The sequence below is a fragment of the Apium graveolens genome, chromosome 4, assembly GCF_009905375.1.
Source record: "Apium graveolens cultivar Ventura chromosome 4, ASM990537v1, whole genome shotgun sequence".
In the NCBI taxonomy this organism is placed as follows: Eukaryota; Viridiplantae; Streptophyta; class Magnoliopsida; order Apiales; family Apiaceae; genus Apium; species Apium graveolens.
Window position 1 is genome coordinate 2040568 of NC_133650.1, and position 16331 is coordinate 2056898.

Consider the following 16331-nt stretch of genomic DNA (forward strand, 5'->3'; position numbering starts at 1 on the left):
CAGTTTCTATTATTTCTGATAGAGATCCGAGATTCACTTCAAAATTTTGGCAGGGATTTCAAAAAGCATGGGGCACCACATTGAACTATAGTACCGCATTTCATCCGCAGTTAGATGGGCAGTCAGAGCGGACGATTCAGACCTTGGAGGATATGTTACGAGCTTGTGCACTAGAATGGTTTGGAAATTGGGATGAGTATTTATCGTTGGTTGAATTTATGTACAATAATAGCTGGCAGGCGAGCATTGGTATGGCTCCTTTTGAGGCATTGTATGGACGCAGGTGTAGGACACCGACTTGTTGGAATGAAGTGGGGGAGAAACTTTTGGAAGGTCCCGACCTAGTTCAGGTAACTACTGATAAGGTAACATTTGCTCTGGATAAGCTTAGGCAAGCTCGATCTAGACAAAAGAGTTATGCAGATAAGGGTAGATGAGAATATGAGTTTAAGGTTGGAGATAAGGTCTTTCTTAAGGTATCTCCGACAAAGGGCATTCAACATTTTGGTCAGAAAGATAAATTGAGTCCGAGATATATTGGTCCATTTGAAATTTTCGAGAAGGTTGGAGTAGTAGCATATAGAGTTGCATTGCCTCCTCAGTTGTCATGAGTACACAACGTATTTCACACATCCGTTTTGAGGAAGTACGTTTAACATCCACACCATATTGTTCAATACCCTTTAAACACATTTGGAGAGGATATATCTTGTGAGGAGGAAGCTGAAGCCATATTGGCAAGAGAGGAAAGAGTCATGCGTAAAAGACGATTCCTTTTGTAAACATTCTTTAAAAAAATCACGATGCTCGAGAGGCTACATGAAAATGGAGGATTCCGTTCGCACAAAATACCCTTATCTTTTCGAATCGGGTACGTTATTTAAATTTCGAGGACGAAATTATTTTAAGGGGGAAAGAATATAATACCCCGATATTATTATTATCATTTTTTATTATTCAATTAACAAAATCTATATTATATTAATTAGGTTTAAATTATATTTATTTTTATTTTACTTCTATAAGCATCTAGAAGTTAAAGTTCTAGTTAAATTCTAGAGATAGTGATAAGCATAGTTTGTTATATTGATAAACCTTCCATTACATCTTATTCGACGTTAGTTATTATCTTAAATAACTTAAGAGTACTATAAGTACAAGCCAATACTTATATTCATAGGTGTACAACCGCGTAAAGTGAAAGAGTGCATACGAGAGATCTCGTGTAATAATAGTGGTTGATTGCTTAGTTATATTTAGTGACTCTCATTGTGCCCAACTAATAGGTGCATATGTCTCTGTTGTGGATTATATTAGTGCAGGACAATGTTAACTAGCCCTGAGGCATAGGTGTGAGTATTGTGGGTCTAGTTGTACTATCTTACCAAACAAAAAGGTATGTAAGGTTTGTATACTAGACTATTATCAACTTATAATTATATATTACTATTATGCCCGCTTTCGGCCATGGGCCGTAAACAGGTCCCTGTGGGTGCACTAAATAGCTGGACTCTCGCGTATGGGCTAGAACCATGGATTTATATGACTTGGGCCAGCGCATGCGGGCTAGGCTCGTGACATGCGAGCTGGGCTCGTGACATGCGAGCTGGGCTCGTAACATGCGAGCTGGGCTCGTGGTGTGTGAGCTGGGCTCACGTGACCACGTGCGAGCTGGGCTCAAGTGAGGACATGCGAGCTGGGCTCACACATGTAAGGTGGGCTCACATTTGTCATTTGGGCTCTCATATGCGAGCTGGGCTCGGTTGTGCCCACGCGAGGTGGGCTCAGGTGCCTTCACGCGAGGTGGGCTTAGGTGCCCACACGCGGGCTGGGCTCAGGTGCCCACACGCGGGCTGAGCTCATGAGCCCACATCTTATAGAAACAGAGGTAACATTATATTTATTAATTGAAGGCGGTGCGGGCTGAGGTGACCAGGCCGGGCCGTATCGAAAGACTTTGTGTGCAACATGGAAAGTGACTCATAGATGACTGAGTTGCTCGTAGATTTCGGGGCCGACACGGGTTATTTCTACAATTACGGGAAGAAATGCGGAGATGCCGCGAGATTGTAGGAAGCGTGTGGAGCCGGTCGAGATTTACGTGACTAATTGGCTGAAGGCCTGACTTTATCGTGGGCTTGGGCTGCACGGGCTGAAGAGTCCTAACCCTAGCCTACGTGACTTGTTCCCCAAGAACTACGTGAGGCTTGATCCCTATAAATAGGGTACGTAGGCACTTGTATGAGACATGAGTCGACACTTGACAGAGAATAACAAACCCTATTCTTTCTTAAGGAGTCCACATACAAGCTCAGCCACCACCAAACAACCTTCCTCTGCCCTCAAACACCGTCCTTGATCTTTGTTTCGCCCATTAACCTCCACAACATTGTTATACGAAATTCTCCCTATAACATTTAGCGCTAGAAGGAGGGGCTCGTTCATCTTAGGGAGAAAGATGACCAAAGAAAGCAAGCAAGCGGCGACACCAGGAAGCGAAGGCAAGAAGAAGGACCAGAACGGGGTCGAGCACACGCCCCCGTAAAATCAGGCGCCACCTCCACCAATTGCAACCGTGGATGGACAGGCAGTCATGACGTATCTCGAAGGGCTGGCCGATCAGATGAACCAGATCAACGCCCGGATGACAAGGGTAGAGAAAAGCTCGATCCAGAACGCTAAGCGTAAGGCGCGCCGCCTCAAGGTCTCTCAGCGTAGCTGGAAGGGCAAAGGTCCTCAGAAGAAGCTGATCCACGATTTTGATGACGTGGCAACTGAGACCAAGAAGAAGAAAGAAACATCGCGCGAAAAGGAAGATATACCCCGAGGCCATGATGAGCGGGGCAGCCAGATCTCTACGGGATCGGGGCAAAAGCCAGCTTCATCTAAGGCAAGGTCGACCAGCGTGCTAGACCGAGTGGGTAAAAAGCTAAGCGAGCATGACCTCAGGCTTAAATTAGAGAATTGCAAAAAGGAGAGAGAAGAGAAGGAGCCCGTGGGTCGAAGAGGCTCGAAAAGAGGGCGGGCAGCGACCCCTCCGGAAAGACGCCAATACACCTCGCCCAGAAGGGAGGAGCGACGTAGGCGTAGAGACAGCCGTGAAGAGGAGTCATAAACGCGAGCCGAAGGAGAAGGACGACACGAGCGCCCCCAGGGCTCGCACCATTCGAGTAATGCGGGAGGTGGCAGAGAAGGAGAAGTCGTTAGAGTAGGGGACCTGAGAAGGATATTAGATGAGATGGAGCGAGAGAAGAGAGGGCCCCCGGCCTCAGCTGCCCCCTCTCCATTTACCGCTGCTATTCGATCATCTCCTCTACCTCGGGTATTTAGGCACAACCCCGACCTTCTATTCAACGGCGAAGCCGATCCGGCGGAATACCTTATACAATTTAACACCGAGATGGAAGTCTATCAGGTGCCGAAAATGACTCGCTGCAGACTCTTCGCGGCATCACTCAGAGGCAGTGCCCAACAATGGTTCTCCAAATTGGGACCGGCTAGCATAAGGACGTGGAGACAATTAGAGGATTTATTCGTCAGACAATTTCAGTCCACCCTTCACTACTCACCTCCTGTGGCCACGTTAGCCAACATCAAACAAAGGGAGGGGGAGCCCCTGGCAGAATACTTTCGTCGGTTCAACGCCGAGGTTCCTAAGGTTAGGGGAGCCAGCGAGGAGACCATCAAGAATTTCTTGATTGCAGGATTGAAAGAGGGGTCGAAATTCTGGAAGAGCCTCCAGGCGAGTGAGCCGAGAACCTTGGCCGAGTTCTATGAGCAAGCTGAACCCTTTAAGAGGGTAGAGAAGTCAATGAGGGAGCTGAAAATCAGCGAAAGCTATCGAGACAAAAGGGATCGATCCTCGAGCCCTGACGAGAGGAGGAAGACATATCGGCGTAGTTCAAGCCCCAACAAGTCCTCCCGAGGTAAGGAGACAAACAAAGATTCGGGGAAACCTTACACGAGCAAATGGCAGACGCACACCCCTCTGGTAGCCTCTATTGATCACATATATGCTACCTATGCTGGGAATGGGGTATTCAGAAAGGCAACCCCTCTCACAGACTATAACAAGAGGGATACTTCGAAGTATTGCGCATACCATGAGGCCACAGGGCATGATACAGCCGATTGCAGACAATTGAAGGATGAAATCGAGACGCTAATAAGACAAGGGAAGCTCACAGAGTGGGTTGTTAAGGAGGTTCGAAAGCACATGACTGATTATCATACCGTCCCTCCTCCACCCCCAGAAGACAAAGAGAGGATAGCTCGGGCTGGTAGCATTCATATTATCCTAGGTGGGTCTCACATAGGTGGAGACAGCCGGAAGGCAATGAACAGATATGCTCGAGAAGCAAAGGATAAGCCCCTCACCAACGTCAACCATCTGAGCCAAAGGCCCCCGGAGCTCTTTGAAAGGGAGGCCGATGACATCGTGTTTAGGGAAAATGATGCCAAATGGGTGCATTACCCTCATACAGATGCCCTGGTCATAAAAAAAGATTGGGACGGTGAATGTTCACCGAGCAATGGTTGATACCGGGAGCTCGGCTGATGTTCTGACTTATGATGCCTTCAAGAAGCTGGGATTGTTGGATAGAGAACTAACCTCGACAGGTGGACACCTATACGGGTTCACGGGAAACTCAATCGGAGTGAAAGGGACAATTCGGCTCCCGGTGACCATTGGAGAAGAGCCTCATGTGGCCACCCAGATCGCTATGTTTACAGTTGTAGACCAACCTTGTGCCTATAATGTCATAGTGGGCAGACCCCTTATGAGGGCAATGAGGATGGTGACCTTGATCCATCACATGACGATAAAATTCCCAACCCCCACGGGGGTAGGCTTCTTGAAAAGCTGTCAATACGAATCAAGGGTCTGCTACAACCAGGCATTTAGGGCGGCCGAGTCAGGAGGTGCATCAAAGGAGATGGTCGAACCGAGTGAAGGCGATGTCCTCATGAAAGAAGCTGAGGGAAGGAAGAGAGTACGTCCCGAGGGGCACGAGACTTGTAACCTGATTTCAATCGAGGAATTGCCCGAGAACTATTTCGAGCATATGGGGATTCAGGTGGAGCCGCGCCCAGGAGTCTTGCTGATGGAAACCTCTCAGCCCATCATGTCAATACAAGAAGGGATTGTGGAAGAGGCAAGTGATGAAGAAGAGAGCCCAGGATAAATCGCCTCAAGACCCAGGACAGGGAAGTGGGCACGCAAAGAAACAACAACCACTACGGATATGCCCAACAGAATCACTCGCACTGTCACTACGACCTCTGAACGCTTGATAAATCCGGCCCGAGCTCACCAGCCTGAGCCCGAGGATATGGGAGGTTTGACAATCACAGAAGTGGGAGAGTCTAGTGAAGCTCGATCAGATTTAGACCCAAGGATGCCTTCAATGGTTGAGAGGGCTGGGGCCGCAAAGTATACAATCCCGATCTTGGTAGACCCAAATGACCCCCTCAAGGTACTCAGAATAGGCTCTAACCTAAGTCCTGACTTGAGGGAGGATCTAGCCCGCTTCCTAAGAGAGAATTTGGATGTCTTTGCATGGTCACACTCTGATATGATAGGGATTGACCCAAATGTCATGTGCCACCAGCTCAACTTGGACCCGAAAAAGAAGGGGGTTAGACAGAAGAGACGGCCAATTAGTGGAGAGAGGGCAGAGGCCCTCAGAGAAGAAATGGATAGACTAATGGAGGCAGGGCTGGTAAGGGAAGCCTTCTACCCCATGTGGCTTGCCAACCCCGTGCTTGTCAAGAAGCCCAATGGCAAGTGGAGAACATGTGTAGACTTCACCGACCTGAACAAAGCTTGCCCAAAGGACAGCTTTCCTCTACCCCGAATCGACCAGCTGGTTGATTCCACGGCTGGGCACGCATTGCTTAGTTTTATGGATGCTTATTCAGGATATAACCAAATCCCCATGTATGGGCCAGATCAGGAGCACACCTCCTTTATTACTGATCGGGGCCTTTACTGTTACATCGGGATGCCCTTCGGGCTCCTTAATGCGGGGGCAACCTATCAGAGGCTGGTGAATAAGATGTTCAAACATCAATTGGGGAAGACTATGGAGGCCTATGTAGATGACATGCTGGTGAAGTCAAAAGAAGGGAGGGATCATGTCCGCCACCTGGCAGAAATGTTCCAGATTCTAAGGGAGTACAGAATGAAGCTCAACCCCCAGAAATGTGTGTTCGGGGTCAAATCGGGAAAGTTTTTGGGGTTTATTGTCAACCATAGAGGCATTGAGGCCAACCCCGCCAAGATACGAGCTCTACTCGAGATGAGACCCCCCAGACGGGTGAAGGATGTTCAAAGCTTAACGGGAAGAGTGGCTGCCTTGAACCGCTTCGTCTCAAAATCTTCCGACAAATGTCAGGAGTTCTTCAAGGCGATTAAAGGACTGGGGAGGAACTTTGAATGGACAAAAGAATGTGAGGAAGCCTTTCAGAACATAAAGAAGCATCTCAGCAGCCCTCCAATGTTGTCCAACCCAAAGACAGGAGAGACTCTGGTCCTATACTTGGCCATCTCTGACTTTGCAGTAAGTGCGGTATTGGTCCGAGAGGAGGATGATATCCAGCTCCCGGTATATTATGTGAGTAAAAGGCTAGCCGACGCCGAGACTCGATACACAAGCCTCGAGAAGTTAGCATATGCTCTGATCCTGGCCTCCCGAAAGCTCAGGCCATACTTTCAGGCGCACAGGATAGAAGTACGAACCTCCTACCCCCTCAGACAAGTGATGCACAAACCAGAGTCTTCCGGTCGAATGTTGAAATGGACGGTTGAGCTAGGCCAGTTCGAGGTGGATTACATGCCAAGGACCGCAATCAAAGGCCAAGCCCTGGCCGATTTTGTGCTAGAATTCCCTCTACATCAAAAAGTGGAGCTGGGAGCCCTTACTGTCATACCTAGCATAGAAGGAGTTGGGCTGGAAAGCCAAAATAGTGCCCCATGGTGGAGCCTATTTGTGGATGGGGCCTCTAATGGTGATGGAGCAGGAACTGGAATTGAGCTAGTCAGCCCAGAGGCGCACAAGATCAGACGTGCGACCTATCTGGCCTTTCATGCAACCAACAATGATGCTGAGTATGAGGCCCTGATCAACGGTCTCAAGCTAGCTCTGGAAATGAAGGTCGAGAATTTGAATGTGTTTAGTGACTCCATGATTGTGGTCTATCAGATAAACGGGGGGTATCAAGCTAAGGGGCCGAGAATAGAGCTTTACCTGAAGTGCGCACAGAGGATAATCGCAAGATTCAACGAGGTGAGGCTGGAACTAATCCCGCGTGGGCAGAATGAAGGCGCGGACGAGTTAGCTAAGCTCGGCTTACACCGCGAGAGCACTTTGCTAGGAACCGTGCCCCTTGATATACAGAGGCAGCCTAGTGTGCCCGAGCACGAGGTGGGCAGCCTCAGTAATGAGCTCGGCCCCACGTGGATGACATCTATTCTAGCATACATAAGAGAAGGTTCACTTCCGGACGAAAAGAACGAGGCAAGGAGGATAAAATACAAAGCAGCCCGCTATGTGATATACGACGGGATTCTATACAGAAGAGGGTTCAGTGTTCCTCTTCTCAAATGCATAGATGGAGATGAATGCAACTACATTCTAAGGGAAGTACACGAGGGCATTTGTGGTAATCACTCGGGAGGTAGCTCTCTACCTCAGAAAATCCTCCGTCAAGGCTATTACTGGCCAACGCTGAAAAAAGATGCCTTTGAATTCTCCCGGGCTTGTGATAAGTGTCAGCGATATGCCAATTATTACAACAGCCCCGTGGCCTCTCTCACATCCCTCATGAGCCCCTGGCCCTTCTCCATGTGGGGAATTGATCTGATTGGGGAACTCCCGAAGGCCAGGGGAGGCGTCAAGTATGCGGTGGTTGCGGTAGACTATTTCACTAAGTGGGCAGAGGCCGAGCCCCTAACCACCATCACAGCGAAAAAGCTTAAGGAGTTTGTATACAGGGCTATTGTATGTCGCTATGGCATTCCTTACAAGCTGATATCTGACAATGGGAAACAATTTGATAGCAAGGAAATGCGAGAGTTTTGTGAGCAGTTGGAGATTCAGAAGAGCTTTAGCGCAGTCTGCCACCCCCAGAGTAACGGGCAGACAGAGGCTGTTAATAAAATCATTAAGCATACCTTAAAGGCAAAGCTTGAAGAGAAGAAAGGAGCATGGCGAGAGGAGCTCGCCCAGGTCCTATGGTCTTATAACACTACACCCCGAACCACAACTGGAGAGACCCCTTTCTCTCTGGTGTATGGGTGTGAAGCTATGGTGCCCGTAGAAGTGGGAGCAGGATCTTTTCGAAGGGACAACTATGACCTAGAGGCAAACGAGGTCAATCATCGGCTCTATTTGGATATGATCGAAGAAACTCGAGAAGATGCTCAGATCAAGATAGCGGCATATCAGCAGAGGACAGCTAGGCATTACAACAGTAAGGTTCGAGCCCGAACTTTCAAGGTGGGAGATTTGGTTCTGCGCCGGGTCATGCCAAACACCAAGGTGGTGAGTCACGGAGTCTTTGGAGCGAATTGGGAAGGCCCTTACAAGATAAAGTCGGTGCTCTGGGAGGGAACCTACCACCTCAATGATATGCAAGACAAGTTGATCCCAAGAGCCTGGAACGCGGAACACCTTCGCAAGTATTATCAGTAATATTATTCTTTTCAGACTTAGTATTATCTTAAAATATTCCTAAGTCTCGGGGGGTAGTGTCATATAGGTGCCTCCCTGAGACCACAAGCATGTACTCCTTTCACTTCCCATTATCTATGAATAAATGATTGATCTCTATTTGTGCACTTGATATTTTAACTTCTGTTAATAGATTAAATACCCAGCAAGGGACCCCATCCTTGGGAACCCATGCGAGGACAGAACAGTTGTTTTATTAACATGTTAAATCAAGCCGGGCCCCGGCCCGCTTGATGCCAAGAACATGAAACGAGCCGGGCCACGGCCCGCTTAGACAAATATGAACACATAGTAGATAAAAGATGAGGATAAAGAGGTATAGGCCCGCGATGTGAGCTCATACCCTGGCCTTCAAGACCACAAATGCGACCTAGGGGGCCCAGCCCTCCATCAAACATACTCAAAGTCGCATGATGCGAGGAGAAGACACATGCAAGCTCCTAGGCCGGCCCGCTAGTACGAGCACACCTACAACACCTGCGAGTTGATGCGAGCTTGTTCCACTTGGCATTCTTTTTCAATGGTTGTTTGATTGAACAAATGACACGAGCTGGTTAATTGGGCTCGCAGTGAAGGGGTAACGCTCGCCATAAGCGGCCAGAGTTATGATTACTTTTGGTCAGTAGAGGCATGATAAGAAAACACAAAAATAAAGAAAGCCAGCTAGCACCGTAAAGACATACGCGGACACAAAAGACTTGACATTTTATACAAACAAAAGTTAAATAAGTTATGCCCCGAGGCAGAATATTTCAAATACAAGCGCGAGGCGAGAGGAGTGCCCGCTTACCCAGTCAAAAGTCTAGTTCTAATTAAAATTACATCAAGGGTTATCAGCCTCTGCTCCCTCACGATTTTCATCACCAGCGACCTGGGCGCGGCCGAGCCTCAGCAATTTGGGCATCCCTCTCCATCTCTAGCTTCAACTTGTCAGCATGCCTCGCTGTGCTCGCACCCAGAGCCGCCCAATCGAAGTCAGGAACCTTCTTCATAAAGACTTTCATAAAATTCCTGGCCCCCAGGTTCCTAGCATCAGCGAGGGCGGCCTCACGGCCCTCGGTCAGGGCAGAGATTGATCCCTCCAGCTCGAGCACCCTCTCCTCAAGGGCATCCTTCTCCTTCTTCCATGCCTCGGCAGCCAGGTCATGAGCCTCCTTCTGCTCCCTTAGGGCCTTGTCGTGAGCAGCGTTCAGGTTAACTATCTTCTGATTATAGTTGTTCACCAGCGTAACTTTCTCTTGCCCATGCTCAGCGACCTTACTCTGAAGGGACTTGACTTTAGCCTTGAGCTTTGTGTTGGTCTGGCAGAGGGCTCGCATCTCTCGAGCCTTAGATAACTGACGATAGTATACTTCGGCCGCGGCTCGGGAGAGTGCATCCTGGTTAACCTCGAGAGCAGAGGAAGACCAATCCTTTAAATCCTGCTCGCTGATGTGACCTTGAGCGAGCCGACCGAATGTGGTCGCAACCATATTGGCAGAAGAAGAGGAGGGAAGAGGAGCATCAGAGGGAGCAGCTTTCTTTGGCTCAGGCTCGCCAGTTTTTCCTTCTTTGTGACCTCTATGCCTCTTTAGTCGAGGAGAGGGCCCTGAATCCTTGAGATGCTTGGAGAGAGTAGTCATGCGGGCCGGAGGATTGGCCTGAGAGCGAGCCCTTGTGCTTGCAGCTGCGGGCTGAACTGGGCCCGAGGCCACAGCCTGCTCAGCCTCTTCCATGAAGGGGATAGGGGAGATGGCCATTTCTAAAAAAGAAAACAACAAAGCAATAGATTAGTCACAGCAAGATGTAATGGAAAGAAGTAATACGAGCAGGTGAAAAATACGAAGAATTAAAGTGCGATGTGAAGTGAGATGCATGTAGAAAAAGTGAGCACGCGAGCACACGAGCTCGCGTATGCGAGCAGCCAGGCCCGGACGTGCGGGCCCGATATTCTTACCCTTTCTGGCTCTCTTCCTAGATTTCTTCTGAGGAGTCAGCCTCACTCCTTCCTTCAAAAAACCACATGCGACCAGATTTGAGGTCGTTATGAGTTTTCGGATGTCCCGGTCCGCCTTAGGAAGATTTAGAAGACTGTCCGCGTTTATCTTTTTTTGTCCCACAAGGACAGTGCGAGGCGGGGTGGCTGGAGATAAAAGAAATTCTTGTTAAAAGGAAAGAGCTATGGTAGAAGAGACGAGAGCGGGCAGGGAAAACTTACATGGATTATAATAAAAATGAGTCTGGACTCGAGGCACCTCGTGGATATAGAAGTAAGGGCTCTTCCACTTCCCTGAGTTGCTCGGCCCGTTATGGATGAGGTTCTTCTTGTTGAAGCACGACCAGACAGAGAAGTAGAAATACCCAAAGTCGTTAGGAGAATGCTTCAAATGGAGGAAGTAACCCAGCTGCCTCGCGGTTAGAGAAGGGTGCCCGCATTTGTGGTACATGATGTACAGTGCGAGGGCGGCCCGGTATCCGTTTGGATTAATCTGAAGGGGTGCGAGTTGGAAGTACTCGCAAACATCTTTAATGAAGGGATGAAGAGGAGAGGAGATTCCCATCCTTAATAAGAAAGTGGACAAGACCATGCGAGGCACCCTGCCTTCATTCTCAAAGTGATTGAATCTATAGCATCTCATATGAGGTAGGGGCAAGACAATATGGCCCTCGAGCTGAAACTGCTCAATGTGCTCGGCCAGATGTTTCTGAGTCAGCGAGGTAGGAAGGTCGCGGCAAGCGAGCACCTTAACCTCCTCATTTGCAGTTGAGCTCTCCTCCCCATCAGGAATGATCTGCCTTTTGAAAACAATTTCACCCTCGAGCTCGGGCTGGGCAGGAGGCACATAAGGCTCAGGAGAGGCCGTGGGGACATAGTTATAGTTACAAATCTTGTACTGACTTGTAACATCTGCCACCTCCTCGCTCTGAGGAGAGTCATAGGACCAATGTGAGCCGTCCTCTTCACCCTCGAGTCCCAGGATGGGATATTCAGCAGCTACGGGCTCTTTTCCTTTCTTCCTGGTGTCATAGTATGCACTCCCCAAGGCGCTGTCAGTTGATTCTGAGTCAAGGTGAATGGGGTCGAGGTTGTTAGCTGCAGCTTGCCTCAGACGGGCTGCCCTCTCTGCAGCCATTTCTCTTAAAATCTCCTCAGCTCGTTCTTTATCCAAGGGAGCAGGCTCACGGTTTAGCAGCTCTTCTACCCCAAGGGAGGCTGGAATATGAGAGAGGTCCACGGGCCTATTTCTCCAATCATATATATTCTTCTCCCTGGTAAAATCCTCGGGGTTCGGGTCGAGGTGAATATCAAGCGAGCCGGATCCAGCTGCTCGCATCGAGTTCTCAACTCTGGCAATGTTCAAAGCCCCTTGAGGGGTGATAGCTGAGCCGGGAGAGATGGGTTGGCTAAGACGACCAGAAAGAGAGGTCAGCTCGCGTTAGAAGTCCTTTGAGCCTCGCTGCTCAGGAGGGTATTGGTTTAATGGAGATGGAGTAGCTGAAGAGCAAGCCGGGCTAGCAGAGGTGCGAGCCGGCTCGAGGAAGAGCGAGACGATCCATAGGAGCGGGCTGAAGACGCACTCGACATCTGTAAAAGATGGTGAAAATTAGTGTGTGGCCCTAAAAAGAAAACAAAAACAAGTATGGGATCGCACCTAAGTGTCCTCACATCTCACACGGGATCGCACCTAAGTATCTAAACGAGCGAAAGGGCTCGCATCGCGTGTTGTGGTTGTGTGTGAACTCGCATCGAACAGGTGGTGTGTGCTCGCATGGTGTACGTGAATAAGCATGAATAAAAAACAGGCTCGAATCGAAGAGTACCTGTGGGAGAGGTGTATGAAGATCCTGATGAATCTGCTCCCGGAGAATATCGCCGCCGGTAGACGGTTCTTGTTGAGATGATAATCTTCGCCGTGGTAGATCCTTGAGCAAATTGAGCAGCAATTCAGGAAGTGTTTTTGGAAATGTGAGAAATGAATTCAAATCTCACATATTTATAGGGCATAGGAGAGAGAAAGGGGAGGTGATGCGTGTCACCATCTTAGATGACGACACGGATCCCCACGCCAGCTGTCCAACGGCTGTCAAAATAAATGTTAAATAAAAGGCGTGCGAAGACGAGGCGTGCGAGGCGGTTTTGTGCGGCCTGGTGGGATCACACCTGCGAGGCCATCAAAAGCTAATGTTGGGAAAATACCTAGCCTCAAGATGCGACTAGGAATTTTGGGGGGTAGTTGTTATGCCCGCTTTCGGCCATGGGCCCTAAACAGGTCCCTGTGGGTGCACTAAATAGCTGGACTCTCGCATGTGGGCTAGAACCATGGATTTATATGACTTGGGCCAGCGCATGCGGGCTGGGCTCGTGACATGCGAGCTGGGTTCGTAACATGCGAGCTGGGCTCGTGGTGTGTGAGCTGGGCTCACGTGACCACGTGCGAGCTGGGCTCATGACATGAGAGCTGGGCTCACACATGCGAGCTGGGCTCAAGTGAGGACATGCGAGCTGGGCTCACACATGTAAGGTGGGCTCACATTTATCATTTGGGCTCTCATATGCGAGCTGGGCTCAGTTGTGCCTTCACGCGAGGTGGGCTCAGGTGCCTTCACGCGAGGTGGGCTTAGGTGCCCACACGCGGGCTGGGCTCAGGTGCCCACACGCGGGCTGAGCTCATGAGCCCACATCTTATAGAAACAGAGGTAATATTATATTTATTAATTGAAGGCGGTGCGGGCCGAGGTGACCAGGTCGGGCCGCATCAAAAGACTTTATGTGCAACATGGAAAGTGACTCATAGATGACTGAGTTGCTCGTAGATTTCGGGGCCGACACGGGTTATTTCTACAATTACGGGAAGAAATGCGGAGATGCCGCGAGATTGTAGGAAGCGTGTGGAGCCGGTCGAGATTTACGTGACTAATTGGCTGAAGGCCTGACTTTATCGTGGGCTTGGGCTGCACGGGCTGAAGAGTCCTAACCCTAGCCTACGTGACTTGTTCCCCAAGAACTACGTGAGGCTTGATCCCTATAAATAGGGTACGTAGGCACTTGTATGAGACATGAGTCGACACTTGACAGAGAATAACAAACCCTATTCTTTCTTAAGGAGTCCACATACAAGCTCAGCCACCACCAAACAACCTTCCTCTTCCCTCAAACACCGTCCTTGATCTTTGTTTCGCCCATTAACCTCCACAACATTGATATACGAAATTCTCCCTATAACAATTACTATTAAATCCAGTTTTTTGATTGGATTACTCTGTATATATTTCAGCCCTTCACCTATTTTTGTAGGCGTGTGCTAGATTCGAGTCATTATTTTCAGAAGAATATATTATAAATCATAACTTCAAGCCTACTCTTTTTATTAGATGATTTTATATTTTATTTTTGACTTATTTTCACGGACTCATTTTGATATATCGTTCTTGTTTAATATTTATTTTACTAGTATGTCCACATCATTTTTATTTTTTGTAAATTATCATTACCTTGGTACTTATTTAATATATGTGTAATTTAAATAATTAATTAGTTTTAAATTTGTATTAACGGTGATATAACTGTTAATTATTTGTTTACATTTTTTTTAAAACTCTTCTACGATAGAAAGTAGATTTATAAAGATTGAAATTTCAATTGTTATATTAACACTTGAATTTTATATCTTGTTTAGTAGTGTATTAGTTTTAAACATTTTTCTTATTTAATATTTATTTGCAATGCCTAGCCGGTTTATTCCATCTAGTGTCATATTTGTTTATTAATGTATGTTTATACATGCACAGATTTATTGTGAGATTGTTGGATGTATTAAATACTGAGGTGTCAAGTCACTAAATACATTGTTTCTTATTGCGCTTAATTGATTGATGGGTGTGAAGTTTGTATTTGAATTACCTGCTTTTATAATTAATAGTGCCATTATATTTTATAATACTTAATTAATGAATTTATTGACATCATTGTGTCTCATTAAATACTTATTATTTTAGTGCAATGTTAGAAGTCTGTATTATTAGTTAGTTTATTATTTTCATTTTTGATTTATTTATTTATTTATGGATGTTAGGCATAGCTTGGTAAATATAAAACTTTGTAAAGATGCTTCTTTGAGCTTGTGGTTGCTTCGGGTGGACCGCGGTGCAAGTTAATAATTATTTATTATTATAATATTTTTAGCTCATTATTATTTACGGCTTTAACAATAAGTTTAGTTAAATATTGTTGACAATAACACTTGTGTTATTTGGTTATCATGTTTGGTAGTTAGTAAGTCCAAGCTCTTTTCATTTTATTATTATATTATTTTACTAGTACCTTGACCGACATGATTTTGTTATTATATGGTTATTATTAATATACTAACTAAGCACGTTATCTTAGTTTGTGTAAATTCATAATTTGTCCCGTATTTAATCTAGGAATTACAAAATTATGTGATTGTATATTAATTTATAAATATTTAATTGGTTCCTAGATTTGAATAAGGAGTAGTGCGTGACTATCTTTTAGTCAATTTACCGGATATCTTGGGACTTGTTTGCTCTCTATTTTAAGGTACAAATTCCTTATTTTTCTCTCTTTTTTAAATAATAAAATATTCATTAAATTTATTATTAATCCATTTTCTAAAGTTGTAAGCTTATTGTACTCATTGTGTATCTATTTGTACGCAATCTTGTTTTCGTTTCAAATTACCTATTCTTGGATTATTGTTGTCTTGACTTGTTTATATTGTTATTTCGCATTTTTCTTGCGATTTTGTTTTACTTCGTTTCGATTCGTGCAACGAGTCAAGCGACTTTTGTAACCTATTTGTTGGGCTCTTAGACCGATCTTTGTGGGTTAATCACGGACGATGTTCACATGGAGTTCAGTAAAGGTGAACTAGGCACCAACTCGTATCGGTGGCTGAGTATACGAGCGCGTCTCTGGGGTATTAGATGTGATTAGATCATGATCGCTATTATATTGTTGGGATGTATTTTGTATTCCTTATTTCTTCTTCTGGATTACCGAGGAAGAAACCATTATCCTATACTTCGTTGGTGATTGTAGTTTAGCGAGTATAGTTTGTGTAAGAGATCCATATTTGTACCCGCCTTATTTGTTATTCAGCCTTACTTTATGATTCATTGCTAGCCAATTGTTTTAAATTGTTATCCTACTAATTCGATAAAATATTGATAAATTGTTTCAAAATTATATTGCTGACCTTTTTGTCATTTTTAGTTTAAATCTCTGTGTTGGTAAGACACAATTTATTCATATTTATATTTTATAATTTGTTTAGATTATATTCGTACTGAGCATTTGGCTCACTCTTTATTATTTTCCTTTCTGCATGTAAATAGGGGTAAAGCGGGAAGAGTGATGAGTGACACCCAGTATTTAATCGAGATTCAGACTAGTGGACTTAATAAATTCGAAAACCTCTTTTAGTGGAGTTTACATCCTATTTCTATCATTATTGGAGTATTAGACCATGGATTTTATTATGTTATTCGGCTTTGCTACACTATTGCAGTTTAATATAATACAGACTTATTTATATCGTGTAGCTTTATTGTTATAAAAATAGGGTGTTACACGTACCTTCTTGAACCCAATTT

At 46.2% G+C, this 16331-nt stretch overlaps 2 protein-coding genes across 2 annotated transcripts; both read left to right on the forward strand.

The window, feature by feature from the left end:
• Positions 1 to 3238: 3238 nt before the first annotated feature.
• LOC141717076 (uncharacterized) lies at positions 3239 to 4540 on the forward strand. Its single transcript, XM_074519193.1, has one exon. It carries the CDS (start codon positions 3239 to 3241, stop codon positions 4538 to 4540), a length of 1302 nt encoding a protein of 433 aa, XP_074375294.1.
• A 706-nt stretch (positions 4541 to 5246) lies between these two features.
• On the forward strand, positions 5247 to 9541 carry LOC141717081 (uncharacterized). Its single transcript, XM_074519194.1, has 4 exons — positions 5247 to 7680; positions 7942 to 8117; positions 8190 to 8546; positions 9482 to 9541. The coding sequence occupies exons 1-4, from the start codon at positions 5247 to 5249 to the stop codon at positions 9539 to 9541; spliced, it is 3027 nt and encodes a 1008-aa protein (XP_074375295.1).
• The last annotated feature ends 6790 nt before the right edge of the window (positions 9542 to 16331 follow it).

Bases quoted from the DNA above. Each gene is read 5' to 3' on its own strand.
- LOC141717081 (XM_074519194.1), top strand. From the start codon at position 5,247: ATGCCCAACAGAATCACTCGCACTGTCACTACGACCTCTGAACGCTTG. The intron at 8,118-8,189 runs GTCTGCCACCCC...TTAAAGGCAAAG, and splicing joins TTCAGAAGAGCTTTAGCGCA to CTTGAAGAGAAGAAAGGAGC. The intron at 8,547-9,481 runs GTGAGTCACGGA...GCCCCGAGGCAG, and splicing joins TCATGCCAAACACCAAGGTG to AATATTTCAAATACAAGCGC.
- LOC141717076 (XM_074519193.1), top strand. From the start codon at position 3,239: ATGGAGCGAGAGAAGAGAGGGCCCCCGGCCTCAGCTGCCCCCTCTCCA.